This window comes from Oryctolagus cuniculus, chromosome 1 (assembly GCF_051225735.1).
Source record: "Oryctolagus cuniculus isolate XC-2025 breed Fujian yellow rabbit chromosome 1, ASM5122573v1, whole genome shotgun sequence".
Taxonomy (NCBI): Eukaryota; Metazoa; Chordata; class Mammalia; order Lagomorpha; family Leporidae; genus Oryctolagus; species Oryctolagus cuniculus.
The window spans coordinates 14,077,197-14,096,329 of record NC_142867.1 but is presented as its reverse complement, the minus strand read 5'-3'; the positions used below and the strand labels follow the sequence as shown (position 1 = coordinate 14,096,329).

The 19,133-nt window shown below is 39.7% G+C and overlaps 1 protein-coding gene across 1 annotated transcript; it reads left to right on the top strand.

Moving 5' to 3' along the window:
* The first annotated feature begins 17,586 nt into the window (after positions 1-17,586).
* Positions 17,587-18,528, top strand: LOC100339046 (olfactory receptor 9I1-like). The gene has a single exon (XM_008273181.4). The coding sequence runs from the start codon at positions 17,587-17,589 to the stop codon at positions 18,526-18,528; it is 942 nt and encodes a 313-aa protein (XP_008271403.4).
* Positions 18,529-19,133: the final 605 nt, after the last annotated feature.

The window sequence follows — 19,133 nt, the reverse complement described above, 5'->3', positions numbered from 1 at the left end:
TTAATGCATTAAGCATTATTGTTATTGTTGTTATTAATATTAAGTATCATTCTCAGAACTACTATTTGGACTTTTGGGAAGGGTTGTACCTTTCATAAAAAGTGATCTGAGACAGGCATTTTTGAGCAAGTGTTTCACTGCCAAAGCTTGCACAGAAGAAATCTGCAAGAGAGTGAATGAAATAGGAAATAGTGAACAAAGGTTTAGTTTAGGTCTAATCTTTAGGGGAGCTCTGGGGTATGAATTGCACCATAAACTTAGTTATACCTCCGCCAAGGGATGGTGTGATGCTCCAGAGATGGGGATACGGCTTCCTAGGCATTTCTGGGGAAAGTGGACTCCTTAGTTAAGGGAAATTCTCCATAGAAGGAGTAGCTCTGAGCTGTAAGCACAGCAGCTGCAGGTGGGTGTACTGATCTGGTAACTAGGATACTTAAAAGATGCTCTTTTTTTCCTGATAGACTTTGAACATTTATAGCTGAGGTTTCTGATTCCACTATGTGAATGGAAATAGCTCAGAGGGAAGAGAGAGAGAGAGCAAGAAACTGTGTCCCAATGAGCACATTTGAATTCCTGGAGCAAATTAGGCCTGAAGCCATCCAGATCAAGTGTTTTTAGTTACAAGAGTTGAAAATTTAATTTTGTAAGTCAACTTCATTGGGTTTTCTGACAATTTCAGCTGAATAATGTCCCAGTACCAATTATGAGGCATTTATTATTTTAAATGTTTAGGCACTGGAATATCTAGAAGAATGTATGCCAAAGTGTAAAAATGAGTGAAAAGGGTGTCACTTTAAAAATCTTTGCTTGGGGGGGTTGGTGCTGTGGTGCAGCAGATTAAAGCTCCAATCTTCAGTGCCAGCATCCCTTATGGGTGCCAGTGTGAGTCCCAACTTCACTTCTGATCCAGCTCTCTGCTATAGCTTGGGAAAGTGATAGAAGATGGCCCAAGTACTTGGGCGCCTGTACCCACATGCTCCCAGAAGAAGCTCCTGGCTCCTGGATTCAGATTGGCACAACTCTGGCTGTAGCGGCCATCTGGGGAGTGAACCAGCAGATGGAAGACCTCTCTCTCTCTCTGTCTCTGCCTCTCTGTAATTCTGCCTTTCAAATAAATAGACAAGTCTTTAAAAAAATCATTGCTTGGAGATTTATTAGAGAAATATAATATTATCTGAAAGAAAAATATTTTAATACTTGTAGTACAATAGAAAGAGTAAATGGATAAAATAGCCAAGAAAATTGGAAAAATAAGAATAACAGGAAGAGGGCAGTTAACCTGCCTGATAAAAACGCTTCTTAAAACCTTTAATAATTGAACCAGTGCTTTTCAGACATAAAAACTGGCAGATCTATCAGTAGAACAAATTACAAGGCTTGGAAGCGTATTAAAGTATACATGAAAAGCTAATACTTAATAAAGGCAGTGGTTTATAACAGTGGGGAAGAAGATTTATTGAACCACTGTGTGTAGAACAATGGGTTAACTACTTGAGAAATTTGAATGGTGTCTCACAGCTTACATAAAAGCAAATTTTAGATGTGTTCAATGTCATAAAGAGTATTTAGGTGATCTTTGCCACTTCTATCTCTCATGATGGGAATATACTTTTCTAAACTTAAAACACAGAAAGAAACCATAAAAGTCATATGTGTTTGCCTACATAAAATGTTACTAATTCCATATGTCAAAAACATCACGTGAAGCTATAAAAGGCAAGTAAAGTACTACAAGGCATTTCTGATATACATAGAAGGCAAATCCTACTTGATTTACCTCCCAGCATGCTGAATTTATTCACTTTTCTTCATCTAGCACTACTCCCAGCTTAGTAGTTGGGTTATTTTAGGTTATGCTGGATATATGAAGAACACAAAATCTCAGTGGCTTAAAATAACAGAGATTTTTTTCTTGCTCCTGGTGCAAGACTCTCACAGGTCTGTTTATGAGAGCATCTCAGGGATCCAGGCAGATCCACCACCTCAATGGTCCATTCAGCATCTCAGAACTGGTTGGCTCAAAGTCATATCCAGCCAACCACAAGGGGCCAGACAGTAGTGTGTGTGTGTGTGTGTGTGTGCGTGTATGTGTAGAGCATGGACTTTACTTCTGCCATGTCCTACATCCTGAGACCCTTACTCCCACAACAAGCCCCTAAATGTCTCCCTGCTTTTACTTTTACCTACCTACCTACAATTCACTTTCTTATAGAATCCAGAAACCCTGAATCACATTCTGTAACTTCCACAGTAAAAGCCTTCCATTGCCATTGCTTCCCACTGCACTTAGAATCAAACCTGATTTCTTTTTTTTTTTTTTTTTAATTCAAGAGAGAGAGAGAGAGAGAGAGAGAGGACTAGACTGAGACTTGAAGTCAGGAACTTGAGACTCAACTACTATGGCCTTGTCTAAATAAGATTGGAGTTGGTGAACTCAAAAGGCTTCCATAGCCTTGGCAGCTCATGACAAGAGCCTTGGGTGATTATTGACGTCATAAATAAGAGTGTCAACTGTTAAATCAACAACGGGAGTCACTGTGCACTTACACCCCATGTAGGATCTCTGTCCTTAATGTGTTGTACTATGTGAATTAATGGCATAACTAGTACTCAAACAGTGCTTTATACTTTGTGTTTCTGTGTGGGTGCAGTCTGTTGAAATCTTTACTTAGTATATACTAAGTTGATCTTCTGTATATAAAGATAGTTGAAAATGAATCTTGATAAGAATGGGATGGGAGAGGGAGTGGGAGATGGGGTGGTTGCGGGTGGAAGGGAGGTTATGGGGGGAAAAAAGCTGTTATAATCCAAAAGTTGTACTTTGGAAATTTATATTTTTAAAATAAAAGTTAATAAATAAATAAAAATAAAAAAAGAAGGAAGTGTGTTCTTGGTGGGCAGGTTGGCATCATCGGGGGTAGGTGTTGGTATGTCGCTGTTAGACATAGCAAAATAGTGAATTTTTTTTTTTTTTGACAGGCAGAGTGGGCAGTGAGGCAGAGAGAAAGGTCTTTCTTTTTGCCATTGGTTCACCCTCCAATGGCTGCCGCGGCCGGCGCACCGTGCTGATCTGATGGCAGGAGCCAGGTGCTTCTCCTGGTCTCCCATGGGGTGCAGGGCCCAAGCACTTGGGCCATCCTCCACTGCCTTCCTGGGCCACAGCAGAGAGCTGGCCTGGAAGAGGGGCAACCGGGACAGAACCCAGCGCCCTGACCGGGACTAGAACCTGGTGTGCCGGCGCCGCAAGGTGGAGGATTAGCCTATTGAGCCGTGGCGCTGGCCGCAAATAGTGAAGGTTAAGATGCACACTTTTGGGTAGGTAAATCTTCCTCATCACACTTGAAGATGAGAAATAAATGTCTTCATTAAAATGTCTTCTAAATTAAATGTTATCATTCCCTATATGCCAAGATTAGAAGGGTAACCATCTATCTAATCATCATCATCATCATCATCATCATTTATCATTTATCTATCCATATCTCTATCTATCTATATTTCTAAATATAATGCTTTAAATATCATTTTAACATCATACAGTAATGTTTTATATAACATTACATATATAATTACTTATGTATAAATTTTTTGTGGGAGTCTCTCCTTAAGGGTTTGGAGAATTTTCTCATTTAAGAATATTTGGGGGCTGGCACCACGGCTCACTAAGCTAATCCTCCACCTTGTGGTGCCGGCACACCGGGTTCTAGTCCCAGTCAGGGCGCCGGATTCTGTCCTGGTTGCCCCTCTTCCAGGCCAGCTCTCTGCGATGGCCCAGGAAGGCAGTGGAGGATGGCCCAAGTCTTTGGGCCCCGCACCCGCATGGGAGACCAGGAGAAGCACCTGGCTCCTGGCTTTGGATCAGCGCGATGTGCCGGCCACAGGGCGCCGGCCGCAGCGGCCTGGAGGGTGAACCAATGGCAAAGGAAGTCCTTTCTCTCTCTCTGTCTCTCTCACTGTCCACTCTGCCTATCAAAAAAAAAAAAAAAAAGAATTTTTGGGGAGACATCTCTTGCCTTCAGGCTATCATGACTGCCCTTGAACTTGATCAAGTGCATGTGAATCATCAGAAGAAGGAAGTCTTACCAGTTTTTGGGGGCAAATTTCATGTTTGTTTTTTCTTTTCCTCTGGTCTCACAGAATTTTTAAGATTTAGAGTCTCAGAGTATGGTGTTCAGTGGTCCCAATCTTACTGAGCTCCCCAGTGAGAGATCTCACCACTTTCCAGAGTAGTTCAGTGCTACTCAAATAAATTTATAGTAGTTGATTTTATCTTATTAACTCACCTTTATGGAAAACTATAAACGTAATATGTGAACTTTGACACCAATTTAAAAACATATGGAGATGCCTATATAAAAAAGCCTGGAAGAATATTAATAGCACCAGGCCCTGTTGTGAGTGTTTTATATGCATCATCTTGTTAATATCCATGGCTGTCCTAGGAGGTGGGTGTAGAGAAGTGACATGACTCACTTAAATTCAGAAGACAGGGGGAGGATGTGAACCCAAGCAGTCTACTGGCAGAGCTCATGTGCTAAATAAGTGTGCTCTGGTGCATTTCCCTCCAACTGTTAGCATGCTTATTGAAATGTGTGATCATAGTGGTTTAAATTTCCTCTTTCATTCTTTTTTGAGACTAAGTTTTCTTTAATAAACCAATTGCATTTATAAAGAGCTAAGTGACATCAGGCAGCACAACATAGTGGCTGGAAGTCAGTGTCTGGATCAGATCTCTGCTGGTACCAACCTGAGCTTTCCCCCTTACAATCTGAGTGACCTTCAGTGATTGTCTTACCTCTCAAAGCTTCGGTTTCCTCATTTGTAGGGTAGGATGAGACTCTCCACCTCATTACTGTGACTACTCCATGACTCAACTTAGACAAGACTAGTATGGTGTTCAGGCAATGCTTGAATATTTTATAGATAGCAAATTAAGTATTAGTTGAATAAGTGAGTAGGCAGACTGCTGGGAAATCACATGGTCACATTTTGCACTCAGATAGCAGAGCAGAGGCATCTCTCTTATGCCCAAGATGAGGCTGAATTGTGATGGAAGCTGCTAGACAGGACAACAGTGGACTGGGGAGGAATTGAGAATGCCAGCATTGCGAAGGCCTTTTGCTGAAGGTTTCTTTCCTCTAGGAATTGGAGAAACATAATTAGAAGCTTAGGGCCTGATTAGGCACCGCAGTCAGTGGCAAATCCCCCTGCTCCAGTCTTCTAATTGCCTTTCTTGGGCAGAAGATTCAGCCCAGGATAGGGCAGAAAGCAGCGTTTATTATTGCATGCTCCTGGGTTGCTGTGACTCACGAGCTGCAGTTGCTGAACGTATGTATCTATTTCTCTCTCTAGCTCTGCAAAGCACCACTTCTATGCTGCCTTCTGCCCACACTCAGTCCAGACTTCTAGACGGGGGAGGGACATTCGTGCTCTTGAAGGTGAGTATGGCCTTAGCAGATCAGACAGAAAATTAACCACAGTCCAGACTGGAAATGTACTTGACAACCTGGACCTTAGGATCCTCTCAACCAAAATGGAGTTTTCCTTTTTTTTTTTTTTTATAGAAAATAAGGTCAAGGCTAAGTGTGATTTCATGAGCACAATGTGACTTATCACTTTCACGTCTCCCTGCAGTAATGCAAGAGTCTTAGTTTCTTTAAGTCTGTTTCTTCATCAATAGCATGAAACTGAGAATGCTCCTCACACCTGCTTCGGGTGATGACTTTCAGAATCAGAAGAGACAAGACAGGTGAGATCATGTTGAAAAGTAGGGAGGCTGTTTAACTGGGAGGGTTATATTGAGAAAATGGAAAGAGCAAGTAGTAACTCTTGCAGAGTTTCTAAGAAACTTGCAAAACTCTGACAAGTATTTGAAATGATTTGGCATGATGGCATTGACATGACAGAGAGAGAGATGGAAGCTATAGGTGGACTCTACAACAGAACAGGTTGTTAGTGGGAGAACAATTTCTCTATCCTTGGAATTTTTCAGATCCCATAAATATGATTGGTGAGAAGGGTTACTCTTAGCTCACTGATCAGCTGTCACTGATGCTAGAGAAAGGATTTGTGCTCTGGATGGTGGATAAATCTCAGGTTCCTGCAGTTCAGAGTCCATGAAGCTACTTTCGGTGGGTGCTGGTTGAGCCAACCTTAAGGCATAGAGAATTGAGAACTCTCCTTCAGGAACTTGTCAGCTGGGTGCTGACTTCAGGAGAAACTGGAAGGATACTGAGGAGTGAAAGAGCCCCAGCCAGAGCTAAGGTGGACTGGTGCCCAAGTGTAAGCTCTGTAAGGATCTCTATGCCTAGTAACCATCATCTCTTCTTCTCTGTCAATCCCCCTGAAAGACAGGCAATCCACTTTTTCCCCCAAAACTCTTGTAAGCAGAGAGCTTGAGTAGATCTGGGAAGCTGAAAAGTTGTGCTAAGACTCTGATAGGAGAAAGAGTCCAAGCAGTAGAAAGAGTGTGTCATCTGGCAGCAGGAAACCTGGACTGCGTTATCCCCAAGCCTTTCCACTGGCTCAATTGTATCTGGGTGAGACACGCCTCATCGCGAGGCCTCTCCTCATCTCTAGGAGGTAGGCAATGCTGTCTGTCTGTCAGAAGGCAGAAGGGTGGATCCATGGCCTTTCAGTTCCAAAGTTCTACATACTCAGTCCAGGGAGCAGGCGGCCAGGATGAGCAGGCTGAGAGTAGGGGAAGAAAAAAGGTAATAGACACTAGGTCAGTGTTGGTAGACTTTATATGCCATTGCAGAGGCTTGTTTTAGGGTCAAAAGTGAGGAAGAACTTCAAGGTTTCAGTTTTTCATGTCTTTCCTCCATTTCCCATCTTTAGGCAGGTCAGCTGCATTTCTATGATACCGTGGTGAGCAGTTTTGTGCTATGGTAAGAAGAACCTAGAGCCCAGCTCTGGCTCCTTTTCTTTCTGGTTGTGTGACCCTGGAACATGTAGTAGACTTTTCTGAATCCTACTCTTCTTATCTGAAAATGGATTGTGTGAGGATCAACTAAGTTCATGGGTATACAGCATTTCAAAGTGAGAGATTATGAAAATAATTTGTAATTTTTTTTGGGGGAATTCACAGCTTCTGTTGTGTGCAACCGAATCTATGTTGTTGAACACAAAAAATGTCATGTACGTTCATCCTCACACCACTCTTGGAAGTTAGGTGGTATCACACCCATCTTATAGAACAAATAACTGGAGTGCAGGGAATTTGGATGACTGGCTGGGATTTGACCTCACCATGACCGGGTTGCAAAGCATTCTCATTGTTTGACATCATGCTGGTTCTCCCTTTCTGCTGTGTTTCACTTTAATGTACCACCAGAAAAGATTTCCCTATGCCTTTATAAGTTTTTAGGCAAGTAGAAAATGATCAACTGGAGTTTTTGTCTTCAAAGCAAGTTTTTGAGGGAAAGAGAGAACACATGAAAAGAGCCTGAACTACTTCTCTATCTGAATACAGAGTGTGGGTGGAATGAGTTGCTATAGTTTCACCTTTTAAATATTCTCAGGACCCAAGTCCTCTCTGACACATCAAGTGGCAGCTAAAATATCCATCTCCTACCTATGCCTCTTCCTCTTTAAGTCAGCACAGGCAGATGATTTGGTTACAAGTCAGTTTGGTTATAGGGGCTGAGGGAGAATCACCATCATCCATATCTGTTTTATTTTATATATTTATCATTTTATCCCCAGTGTCCAGCAAGCTGCCTGGCATGGAGTGAACGGGCAGAGGCCTTATAAATTTTTATTGCATAATCCCAGCTGAGAGCACTGGCTGCACAACTTTGGGCACATCACACAACCTTTATGCTTTGCCATTTAAAAATAACTATAAACCTGGCTTGGAGGATCTAAGTGGATTAGTTTTGCTGAGTTATATAAATACACTTCAGATCCATGGCTATTTATTTCCTGCAGTGTGTGATATTATGAAGCTCATCTCTGGACACTTACAGCAATCCTTTCCAAGTACAATTTTTTTTTAACTTTCAGAATCATCTTCAGATGCTGTTTCTTGTTTGATCCATAGTAGCCTCTTAGTTCCTTGACCAGAGCTTTTCTGCTCTAAGATGAAAGACAGAATCTGTTTAAGTCTGCTGGACTCTCTCTCCTGAAACCTTCAGTTTTCTGAAGTTTAGTGGAAGTTTGAGGAACTTAATAATCTCAAAGAGCACTCATCTCAAGGTCTTCCTCCTTTAGCTTTGGAAAATATAAGCATTATATACCCCAGGTATGTTTACCATTGGATGATATGAGTCTGTGGGTCTTGGGCAGAGATACCTAATGTGGAACTAGAGATACAGAGGTCCACCAGGGGAAGCCTGTCTGGAAGTGAAATGCTGATGTGCCTGGTCAACATTAGATAACAGGTTATGCTGATGTTGGCCAGTACCATGTCATATGCTGGGTTTATGGTAGCACTAAGTGTTCTTTCTTTCTGAGAACAGATTTTATGCTTTCCAAAGGTACAGCTCAAATTAGACAATTACATTTCCCTCACTCCTACTCCTAACAAATCCCCCACCCCCTTCCCCTCTCTTCATCAGCTTTTAAAAAAAATGATTTATTTATTTGAAAGGCAGAGTTACAGAGAGAGACAGAAAGACAGAGAGGGAGAGAGGTCTTTCATCTGTTGGTTCATTCTGTAAATGGCCTCAATGCTGGAGCTAGGCTGATCTGAAGCCAGGAGCCAGGAGTCTCTTCCTGGTTTTCCATGTGGGTGCAGGGGCCCCATCTTCCATTGCTTTCCCAGGTACATTAGTAGAGAGCTGGGTCAGAAGTGGAGCAACTCAGACTTGTCCATATGGGATGCCTGTACTGCAAATGGCGGCTTTACCTGCAACACCACAGTGCTGGTCTTTCTTCATCACTTTTTATTAAAACAAATTTTCAGATTCATTTATTTATTTGAAAGGGAAAGGTAGAGGGATAGAGGGATAGAGGGGAGAGAGAGAGATCGATCTTCCAACCTCTGATTCACTCCCCAAATGGCTGTAATCTAGGGCTGGGGCAAGCTGAAGCCAGGAGCCAGGAGCCTCATTTGTGTCTTCCCACGTGGGCACAGGAGCCCAAATACTTCCTGTTTTCCCAGGTCACTAGCAGGGAGCTGGATTGGAAGTGAAACAGCCAGGACTGGAACCGGCGCCCATGTGGGATGTCAGCATTGAAGTTAGCGGCTTTACCTGCTAAGCCATAGTACCGGCTGTTTCTGTTTGCTTTGCAGTGCAGATGCTTCTTAGCTTGATGAATCCCATAAGTCCATTTTTGTCTTTGTTGTCTGTGCTTTTGGGGTCTTTCCAAAGTTTTTTCCTATGCCAATATCTTGCAGGATTTCCCTGATGTTTTACTCTAGTAATTTGATGGTATCAGGTCATAGATTTAGATCCTTGATCCACTTGAGTTGATTTTTGTATAACGTGTAAGGTAGGGGTCTTGTTTCATACTTCTGCATGCATGAATTCAGTTTCCCCAGCACCATTTGTTGAAGAGACTGTCCTTTATCCAGGGATAGATTTCAGCTTGTTTGTCAAAGATTAGTGGATTGGAAATGTGTGGATTAATTTATGGAATTCCAATTCTATTGCATTGGTCTATATATCTATTTTTGTGCCACTAGCAGGCTGTTTTGATTACAACTGCCATGTAGTATATCTTGAAGTCTGATGTTTTGCTGCCTTAAGCTTTGTTTTTGTTGTTTAAAAAATTTTTTTTTGTTTTAAAATTGCTTTAGCTATTTGGGGTATCTTGTTTCCATATGAATTTTAGCATTATTTTTTCTAGATCTGAGAAGAATTCATTGGTATTTTGATTGGAATCATGTTGAATCTGTAAATTGCTTTGTTTGGTATGTGCATTTTGATGATATTCATTCTTCCAATCCACCATCATGGAAGATTTTCAATTTTTTGTGTCTTCTTCCATTTCTTTCTTTAATGTTTTGTAATTTTCATTGAGAGGTATTTCATTTTCTTGGATAAGTTTATTCCTAGGTATTTAAATTTTTTTGTAGCTATTGTGAATGGGACTGATCTTATAAGTTCTTTCTCAGCCATGGCATTGTTTGTGTTTACCAAGGCTATTGATTCCTGTGTGTTGATTTTATGTATTCCAACTCTACTATACTCTCTTATGAGTTCCAATACTCTCCTATTGGAGTCTTTTGGATCCCCTATATATACGATCATGTCATCTGCAAACAGAGATAATTTAGCTTCCTTCTTTCTAATCTGTATCCCTTTGAGGTCTTCTTCTTGCCTAATGACTCTGGCTAAAAATTCCAGAGCTATATTGAATAGCAATAGTGAAACTGAAAGTGGCCATCCTTTTCTGGTCTGGATTTTAATAGAAATGCTTTTTGCCATTCAATATGATGCTGGCTGTGGTTTGTCATATGTTGCCTGATTGTGTTGAGGAATGTTACTTCTATACCTAATTTTCTCAAGCTTTTTTATCACGAAAAAAATGTTGTATTTTATCAAATGACTTTTTTGCATCTATTGATGTAGTCACGTGGTTTTTCTTCTTCAGTTTGTTAATGTGATGTATCGCAGTTATTGATTTTCGTATGTTGAACTATCACTGCATAACTGGGATCAATCGATTTGAATGGTGAATGATATTTCTAATGTGTTGTTGGATTTGATTAGCTAGTATTTTGTTGAGGATTTTTGCATTTATGTTCATCAGAGATATTGGTCTATAGTTCCCTTTCTTGTATCTTTTTCTGATTTTTGAATTAAAGTGATGCTGGCCTCATAGAAGAAGCCTGGGAGGATTCCCTCCCTTTCAATTGTTTTGGATATTTAGAAAAGAATTGGAATTGGAACTAGTTCTTCAAAAGTTCGGTAAATTCAACAGTGGAGCCATGTGGTCCTGGGCTTCTTTGTTGGGAGGGTCTTTATTATTGATTCAATCTCCTCCTGGTTATTGATCTATTTAGGTTTTCTATGGTTTCATGACTTAATTTTGTGGATTATATGTGTATAGACGTCTATCCATTTATTCTACATTTTCTAATTTGTTGGCATATGGCTGTTTGTAGTAATTCCTGATGATTCTTTTTTATTTCAGTGGTATCTATTGTTGCATTTCCTTTTTCATTTCTGACTTAATTGATTTGAATTTTCTACCGCTTTTTGTTTTGGGTAGTTGGGCCAATGGTTTATAAATTTTGTTTATTTCTTTAAAAAAATAGCTCTTCATTTCACTGATCTTTCCTATCATTTTTTTTGGTGTCAGTTTGGTTTACATCTCACATTTTCTAGGACCTTGAGATGCATTGATAGATCATTTATTTGATACCTTTTAAATTTCTTGATGTGGGCACTAATTGCTATACACCTTCCTCTTAATACTGCTTTTGCTGTGTCCCATATGTTTTGATACATTGTGTTGCATCTACATTCTTTTCCAGGAATATTCTGATTTCTCTTTTGATTTCTTCTATGACCTACTGTTCATTTAGGAGCATGTTGTTCAGTCTTCATATATTTGCGTGTTTTCTAGAGTATCTTAAGTTGTTAATTTCCAGCTTCATTCCACTGTGGTCAGAAAAGATATATGGTATGATTTCAACCTTTTAGAATTTGCTGAGACTTGCCTTATGGCCTAGCATCACATATATCCTAGAGGAAGTTCCATGTGTTGGTGAAAAGAATATGTATTATCCAACTGTGTGATGAAATGTTTTGTAGATATCAGTTAGATCCATTTGGTCCATAGTGTAGATTAGCTCTTTGTTGATTCTGTTGAGCTGATCTTTCCTATGACAAAAGTGGGGTGTTGAAGTCTCCCATTATTACTGTGTTGGAGTTTATGTCTCCCTTTAGATATATTAAGATTTCTTTTAAATAACCAGGCACCGTGGCTTTGGTTGCATATATATTTATAATAGTCACATCTTCCTGTTGAATTGATCCCTTAAATGTTACACAACATTTACATAATGTTGTCTCTTTTTACAGTTTTTGCGTCAGAGTCCATTTTATCTGTTATTAGGATGGTTACACCTGCTTGTTTTTGCTTTCCACTGACATGGAATATCTTTTTCCATCCTTTCAGTTTTAGTCTGCATGAATCATTTTTGGTGAAGTGTGCTTCCTTTAGGCAGCAGATACATGGGTCTTATTTTTTTAATCCATTCAGCCAATCTATATCTTTGAATTGGAGAATTTAGGCCATTTAGATTCAAGTTTACTATTGATAAGTAAGACTTGGTCTTACAATTTTTCCATAAATATTCCTATTGTTTGCTTTGGATTTCCTTTGTAATTTTACTAGGAGATTTTCTGCTTTTACATTCATAATGATGACTATTATTCTCTGTTTTTGTGTGTAGTACATCCTTATGCATTATTTGTAAGGTTAGATGAATGGGAAAAAATTCTTTCAAATTCTGTTTGTTCTGGAAGGTGTTTATTTCTCTGTACATTCTTTTTTTTTTGCATGCCATCCTTCAAATCAGGTTTATTCTCTGATAATAACCAGCAATTTCACCATTTTGTGGACTTTAAAAACAAGAACCCTTCCTTTAGGGTTCTGTTCCTGCTTGCTCAGCTTCTTACGTTATCTGGATTCCCTGGGATATAGTATGTTTTCCCCTGAGAACACATGGATTCATAGTTTCCTCTGCTTGGAGATTTTGTGGAGATGCTGTGTTTATTCCTTAATCTTTATCTTAAGGAATTCAATCACTTGTTCTATCTAGAATCATAAATCACTCTGGACAAGTTTTGAAATGTCGATAGTAAAATTTTTCTTGTAGGGAACCATGTTTTCTAGTTCCTCTGAAGATCAGCAATTATTAGGTAATCCTACTTTTCTAAAAAATAATTCCTCTGCCAATTGAAAAATGAACATATTTATGCACAGAAGGACCACATTATGGTGTTCTGTGAAGTAGGATAACCTCTCTAATCCCCTTCATGCTGTTCTGTATCTTAGAATGAAAGGACTGTCTTTTATTTTGATTTATGATTTCAGGAGATGGCTATTGTAGCACAGGTCTGGGGGCATCCCTAAGCTTTTCCAAATCCACCCTTGAGCACCTGCCTGTCTCTGTCATCCACAGATAAGTCTGTTTCATGTTGAACTACTGTTTGTGGATTGCCTTTCCAGAACTCATTTGGCAAAGTCCTTTGGTGGCACGGTTACTGTCTGATGCTATAGGGCTAATTATTCTGATTATCCTGGCATCCAGTGAACAGGCAATTTTATATTGTATTTATTTATTAATCAATATCTCTCTCCAAAAGAGATTTAAAGTGGTTTATAAAAATGCATAACATGCAGTAAAATAAATTAAAAATGAGGGATGAGATTTGAGCGAAGAAGAGGCTAAGCAGGAGCGCAGTTGGTTCACATGACTTTTATCTTGCAACTACAGTCTGGCCTAGAGGTGATGGTTCTTGGTGGGCACAGACCATTATTGCAGTTTATTTTGATTTTTGCTTTGAGCATCTTTTCTCCTCTCCTATCCCTGCAGACAAGATATGATGACTAAGCTGATACTACAAAAAGAACACATACAGTGTTTCCAATTCAGAATTGAGGTCTCTTGCCAAAATCTTTTATCTATCTAACTTATGTCACTTTTCTCCTTGCCAAAGTATAAGAGGGTAATGTATGCAAAGCCTCTAGAAAAGTCCAGGGCATGAAAAAGGGGCTTTCTTACCATCTCATGATCCATGGGATAGAGGTTGGGAGCATGACTTTGGAGCCCAGCAGATCATGGTTCAAATCCGTGCTTAAGTGGTTTACTTAAACCAAAGTGCTCCATCTCTGTTAGGCTCTGTTTCCCACTCTATAAATGGACATAAGAATGTGTCCTGTGTTGTTGCATTGTGAGAAGTAAATGAGGCAGTTTATATAAAATACTAGAACAGTATTTAGACTGCCATTATTATCACCAAAGACACAACATATTTAGTTTAAAGATTTAGTTGGCTTTTATTTGAAATTCTAGAATTGGGCAATAACCCATTCTATGAAATAGAAGTGGTCTAATCAGCTGAGTTAGGACATGGTTTGTCAGGGGCTGAATAAGGCAGAAAAAGAGGTGGAAAAGTGAATCAGGCACTTCAAAATCATGTTGTCTGTTCAGAAGGCCTTTAAAATTTTTAAAAATTTATATAAAGTCAATAAATTTCATGTATTTCATATATAGAGATTTTTTTAAAAAAAAGACATATTTATTTATTTATTTATTTTCTTTTTTTAATTCTTTTTTTTAACTTTTATTTAATGAATATAAATTTCCAAAGTACAGCTTATGGATTACAATGGCTTCCCCCCCATAACGTCCCTCCCACCCGCTACCCTCCCCTTTCCCACTCCCTCTCCCCTTCCATTCACATCTAGATTCATTTTCGATTCTCTTTATATACAGAAGATCAGTTTAGCATACATTAAGTAAAGCTTTGAACAGTTTGCTCCCACACAGAAACATAAAGTGAAAAATACTGTTTGAGTACTAGTTATAGCATTAAATCTCAATGTATAGCACACTTACGACAAAGATCCTACATGAGGAGTAAGTGCACAGTGACTCCTGTTGTTGACTTAACAAATTGACACTCTTGTTTATGGCATCAGTAATCACCCTCGGCTCTTGTCATGAGCTTATTTATTTATTTTAAAGTCAGACTTACACACAGTGAGAAGGAGCGGTAGAGAGAAAAAGGTCTTCCATCTGCTGATTCACTCCCCAATTGGCTGCAACGTCCAGAGCTTCACCCATCCGAGCCAGGAACCAGGAGCTTCTTCTGAGTCTCCCATGTGGGTGCAAGGGCCCAAGGACTTGGGCCATCTTCTACTGCTTTCCCAGGCCATAGCAGAGAGCTGGATTGGATGTGGAGCAGCCGAGACTTGAACTGGTGCTCATTTTTTACCTGTTACGTCACAGTGTTGGACCCCATATATGTGGATTTAAGAGTCTAATGATACTTCCCACCCTACCCTCTCTCCTGCCCATGATCTCACCTTCCCTCCTCCTGGTCCTCTTTAGAACTCTTTTTCTTGCTTTGATGCTAAGTCCCCATACCCAGCAGGATTCTCTTCATAGCACTCACCATTCTCTATCACAGTAGGAAACTCATTTCTTCTTTTTAGTAATTAAACATATATTGTTGGCCAGTGCCACGGCCCAGTAGGCTAATCCACCGCCTGCAGCACCGGCACCCTGGGTTCTAGTCTCAGTCGGGGTGCTGGATTCCCTCCCGATTGCTCCTCTTTCAGTCCAGCTCTCTGCTGTGGCCCAGGAAGGCAGTGGAGGATGGCCCAAGTGCTTGGGCCCTGCACCTGCATGGGAGACCAGGAGAAGCACCTGGCTCTTGGCTGCGGATCAGTGCGGTGCGCTGGCCACAGCGGCCATTGGAGGGTGAACCAATGGAAAAGGAAGACCTTTCTCTCTGTCTCTCTCTCACTGCCCACTCTGCCTGTCAAAAATAAAAATTGTTTATGCCTACCTCTGCTAGAATATCTACTTCTCAAAGACATGGATGTTTGCTTTGTTCCAAGCAATTAAATGAGTATCTGGCATGTGGTAAGGTTTCAGAAGACTCTTATTAAATAAATAACTGAATTTATCCTCTGTTTTATTTTTTTAATCAGGATGATTTGCACAAAGTGTTCAGAACACAGTAAGGAATTGCTTGGGAGAATATCAGGATAAGATTTGACTGTAAGTGGGAAAGCAACCTAAATATTTACATTATCAAGAATTCAGAGGGAAAAAGCTACCAGAGGCTGAAGTTTATTCCATCATTAGATCAGCTTTTGCCAAATCTTGACCAAAGTTTCGCTTTATTTGGAATTCTGTGACATCTTTCTCAAATTCAGTTTTGTTTCAAGGATGGAAAGAGGACAAGAAGAATCACCTTTGAAATCTCTGGTTGGTGTTTTCATTACCCCAAATTATCGGCGTCCAAAGGCACAGAGACAGGGTTGTCCAAATACCTGGCAAGAACCCCATCTGTATCAGAATTCTAAATGCAATGCGATAGCTTTGTCCCTTAATGAGCTTTGCAGGCTAATTCTAGAATGGCTTGATTCATGTATCTCACTGATTGATAATGACCTGGCATTTGAAAAATGGGACAGGTCCTCTGGAACAAGAGGAGAAACCGGAAACCAGGCCATGCTGCTTGGCAGGAACAGAGAGGAAGAAGCAGCTTGGCAGGCAACAGGCTGTAGAGGTTCTAACAGTGCTAGTTCTTTATAGCTCTCTGCAGAGCATGCAAATCCACTGTGAACATGTGCGCACCAAAAACAACCTCAAAGAAGGGTAGGGTTAATGTTAGAATGTTAAGGGGCTGTGGACTTGGAGATAAGGTGATTCTAGAATGTATAGGAACTTGCAAGCATGTCACTAATGTTTTCCTAGAATTTAGAAAAAAAATTTTTATGGCTTCACCATCATTTATTTATTTATAAATGATAAATAAAAATTGCATATATTTATGGTATAAAACATGAGCTTTTGAAATATATATACAATGTGGAATGAATGAATCAAGCTAATAACATATGTATAACCTCATATTCTTTTTTTGGGGTGAGAACCCTAAAATTGATTCTCAGAAATTTTCAAGTATACTCATATGCAAGGGTTTCAAATTTTTTGTGCCAAAATAAACCCATTTTTAAATTCCATTTTCCATGAACTTTTGGAAGTTGTTGTATAATATACTATTATTAGCTATAGTCACCATGCTGTGCAATAGATCCTTGAATTTAATGCTCCTGTATAAAAGAAATTTTGTATCCTTTGGCCAACAACTTCCCAAACCCCTTTCCTTTTGCACTTTTCACCATTTCCTCTCTGTTTCCCTGAGCTCAACTATTTTGGATTACACATATAAATGAAATTATACAATATTTATGTTTCTGTGCCTGGTTTCTTTCATTTAGCACAATGACCTCTAAGTTCATCCATGTTGTTGCAGATGACAATATTTCCTTGCTTTTGAAAACTGAATATATTTTATTGTGTATATATGTTACATTTAGAAAAAATAATTCTAAGTGTGTGAGTTGAATTATGTGACATATACAATATATAAATGATGTCTTTCACAATAATATTGTAAATTTGGCCCTGTAGTCCCTATATAATCAAGGAGGCTGAGGTTGACTAATTTGCTCATAGTCTGAAGGTATTTAATCAACATTTGATTTCAAAGACCATATCCTTAATACTTTACCATTAGGATTTCCCCAACAAAAGCATTTTCTGGTCCTGTTTTAGACTGATGTAGCTTTCCAATTTGGGATTTGTCAGAGGTTTGCAGGTGCCTAAAGAACCGAGTGTTAGGTCCTAGCTTTGCTTATTTACTAACTATGGCATCTTGAAAATGTCACTTTACCTCCATGTCCTTCATATTCTTCCACCAAAAATGGAATTAATAATATGGTGCTCCAAGGATTCCTGAGAAATAACCTTTGTGAAAAAATGCAACGACTTTATAAATCTGAAAGGTCAATATCATTACTGAACAATGATTATGTGAAGCCATGATCACCTAAGTTTGTCTTCAATGAGACTCTCTTATCTCAGCAGGTGACTGTGGCTTCATGGCAGAGAATGGCACCATGGTGACAGAATTTGTTCTGATGGGATTCCTGCTGCAGCCAGAGTTGAAGATGATTCTCTTTTTTGTATTCCTGGCCCTTTATCTCATCACCATGGGAGGAAACCTGGGAATGATCATGTTAATTCAGAGTGACCCCCGACTCCAGACTCCCATGTACTTCTTCCTTAGTCACCTTTCCTTCCTGGACATTTGCTACTCTTCTGTTATTGTCCCTCAGTTGCTTGAGACCTTGAGAATGGATAAGATGGTCATCACCTATGAGCGCTGCGCTGCTCAGTTCTTCTTTTTCACCCTTTATGCTAGTACGGAATGCTTTCTTTTGGCAGTGATGGCCTATGACCGCTACATGGCTGTGTGTAACCCCCTCCTCTATGCTACAGCCATGACAGTCCAGACCCGCCTGGGGCTGGTGGCTGCAGCATATGCAGGTGCCATGCTCAATTCTGTGGTCCGCACTGGGTGTACCTTCTCCATCTCTTTCTGTAAGTCCAACCAAGTGGACTTCTTCTTTTGTGATCTCCCACCCCTGCTGAAACTTGCCTGTAGCGAGACTGGGCCACGGGAGCAGGTAATCTACCTCTTAGCTTTCTTGGTCATCACAACCAGCATTTCAGTGATTCTTATGTCTTATGTATTCATCATTCGGGCTATTACGAAGATTCGCACAGCAGGTGGCAAAGCCAAGACCTTCTCCACTTGTGCTTCTCACATGACTGCAGTGGCTCTTTTCTTTGGAACACTCATATTCATGTACCTGAAAGGTAACATGGGAAAGTCCCTCTGGGAAGACAAGATTGTATCAGTATTTTACACAGTGGTCATCCCCATGCTCAACCCAATGATCTACAGCTTGAGAAATAAGGAGGTGAAGGAGGCCATGAAGAAAGTTTTAAACAGAATGAGGGGTTCCCAAGCAGAATAAGACTTGTGCTCTGTCAATCCAGAAGTCCCTACAAATAATCCAGTAGGATTCTCCTAGTTTCTTTAACACATGGACCAGACTTCATCATTACAAAGATATATTGAGGCAGAAATATGTAGATTTGTGTTCCAACCCCCTTGTTAGTTCTATTAACTTGATTCAGAGATGTTCTGCTTCAGTTTTCTCATAAGCAAAAATTTCTTGACCTTTAATCAAATGAGAATGACAAAGGGCTTTGTAAATAATAACATGCTGTAAAATGTAAGATTCACTTTTCTTCTTTGCCTTGCATACTGTTGAATGTTTCCTCAGCTATTTGTTTTTTTTCCTACTAAGCTTGCTTGCTTGCTTATTTATTTATTTTTGGTCTTTACAATGATTATAAACCAATAGCTCATGGTTTAAATAGTAAGAACAGCTAAACTCCTTGATTGTAGATAGTGGAGTGGATATTGATCTTGACCAAAGGAAACTTTTCTTAACATTCAGTCACAACCAGTTTAGGAATTTGTCATGTAAAATACAAGTAGCTAAACAGATGAAGAAAAAATAAAGTGGAGGAAGGAGATGTGCATTGGGAAATGTTCAACTAGAATATGTTAGGC

Bases quoted from the DNA above. Each gene is read 5' to 3' on its own strand.
- LOC100339046 (XM_008273181.4), top strand. From the start codon at position 17,587: ATGGCAGAGAATGGCACCATGGTGACAGAATTTGTTCTGATGGGATTC.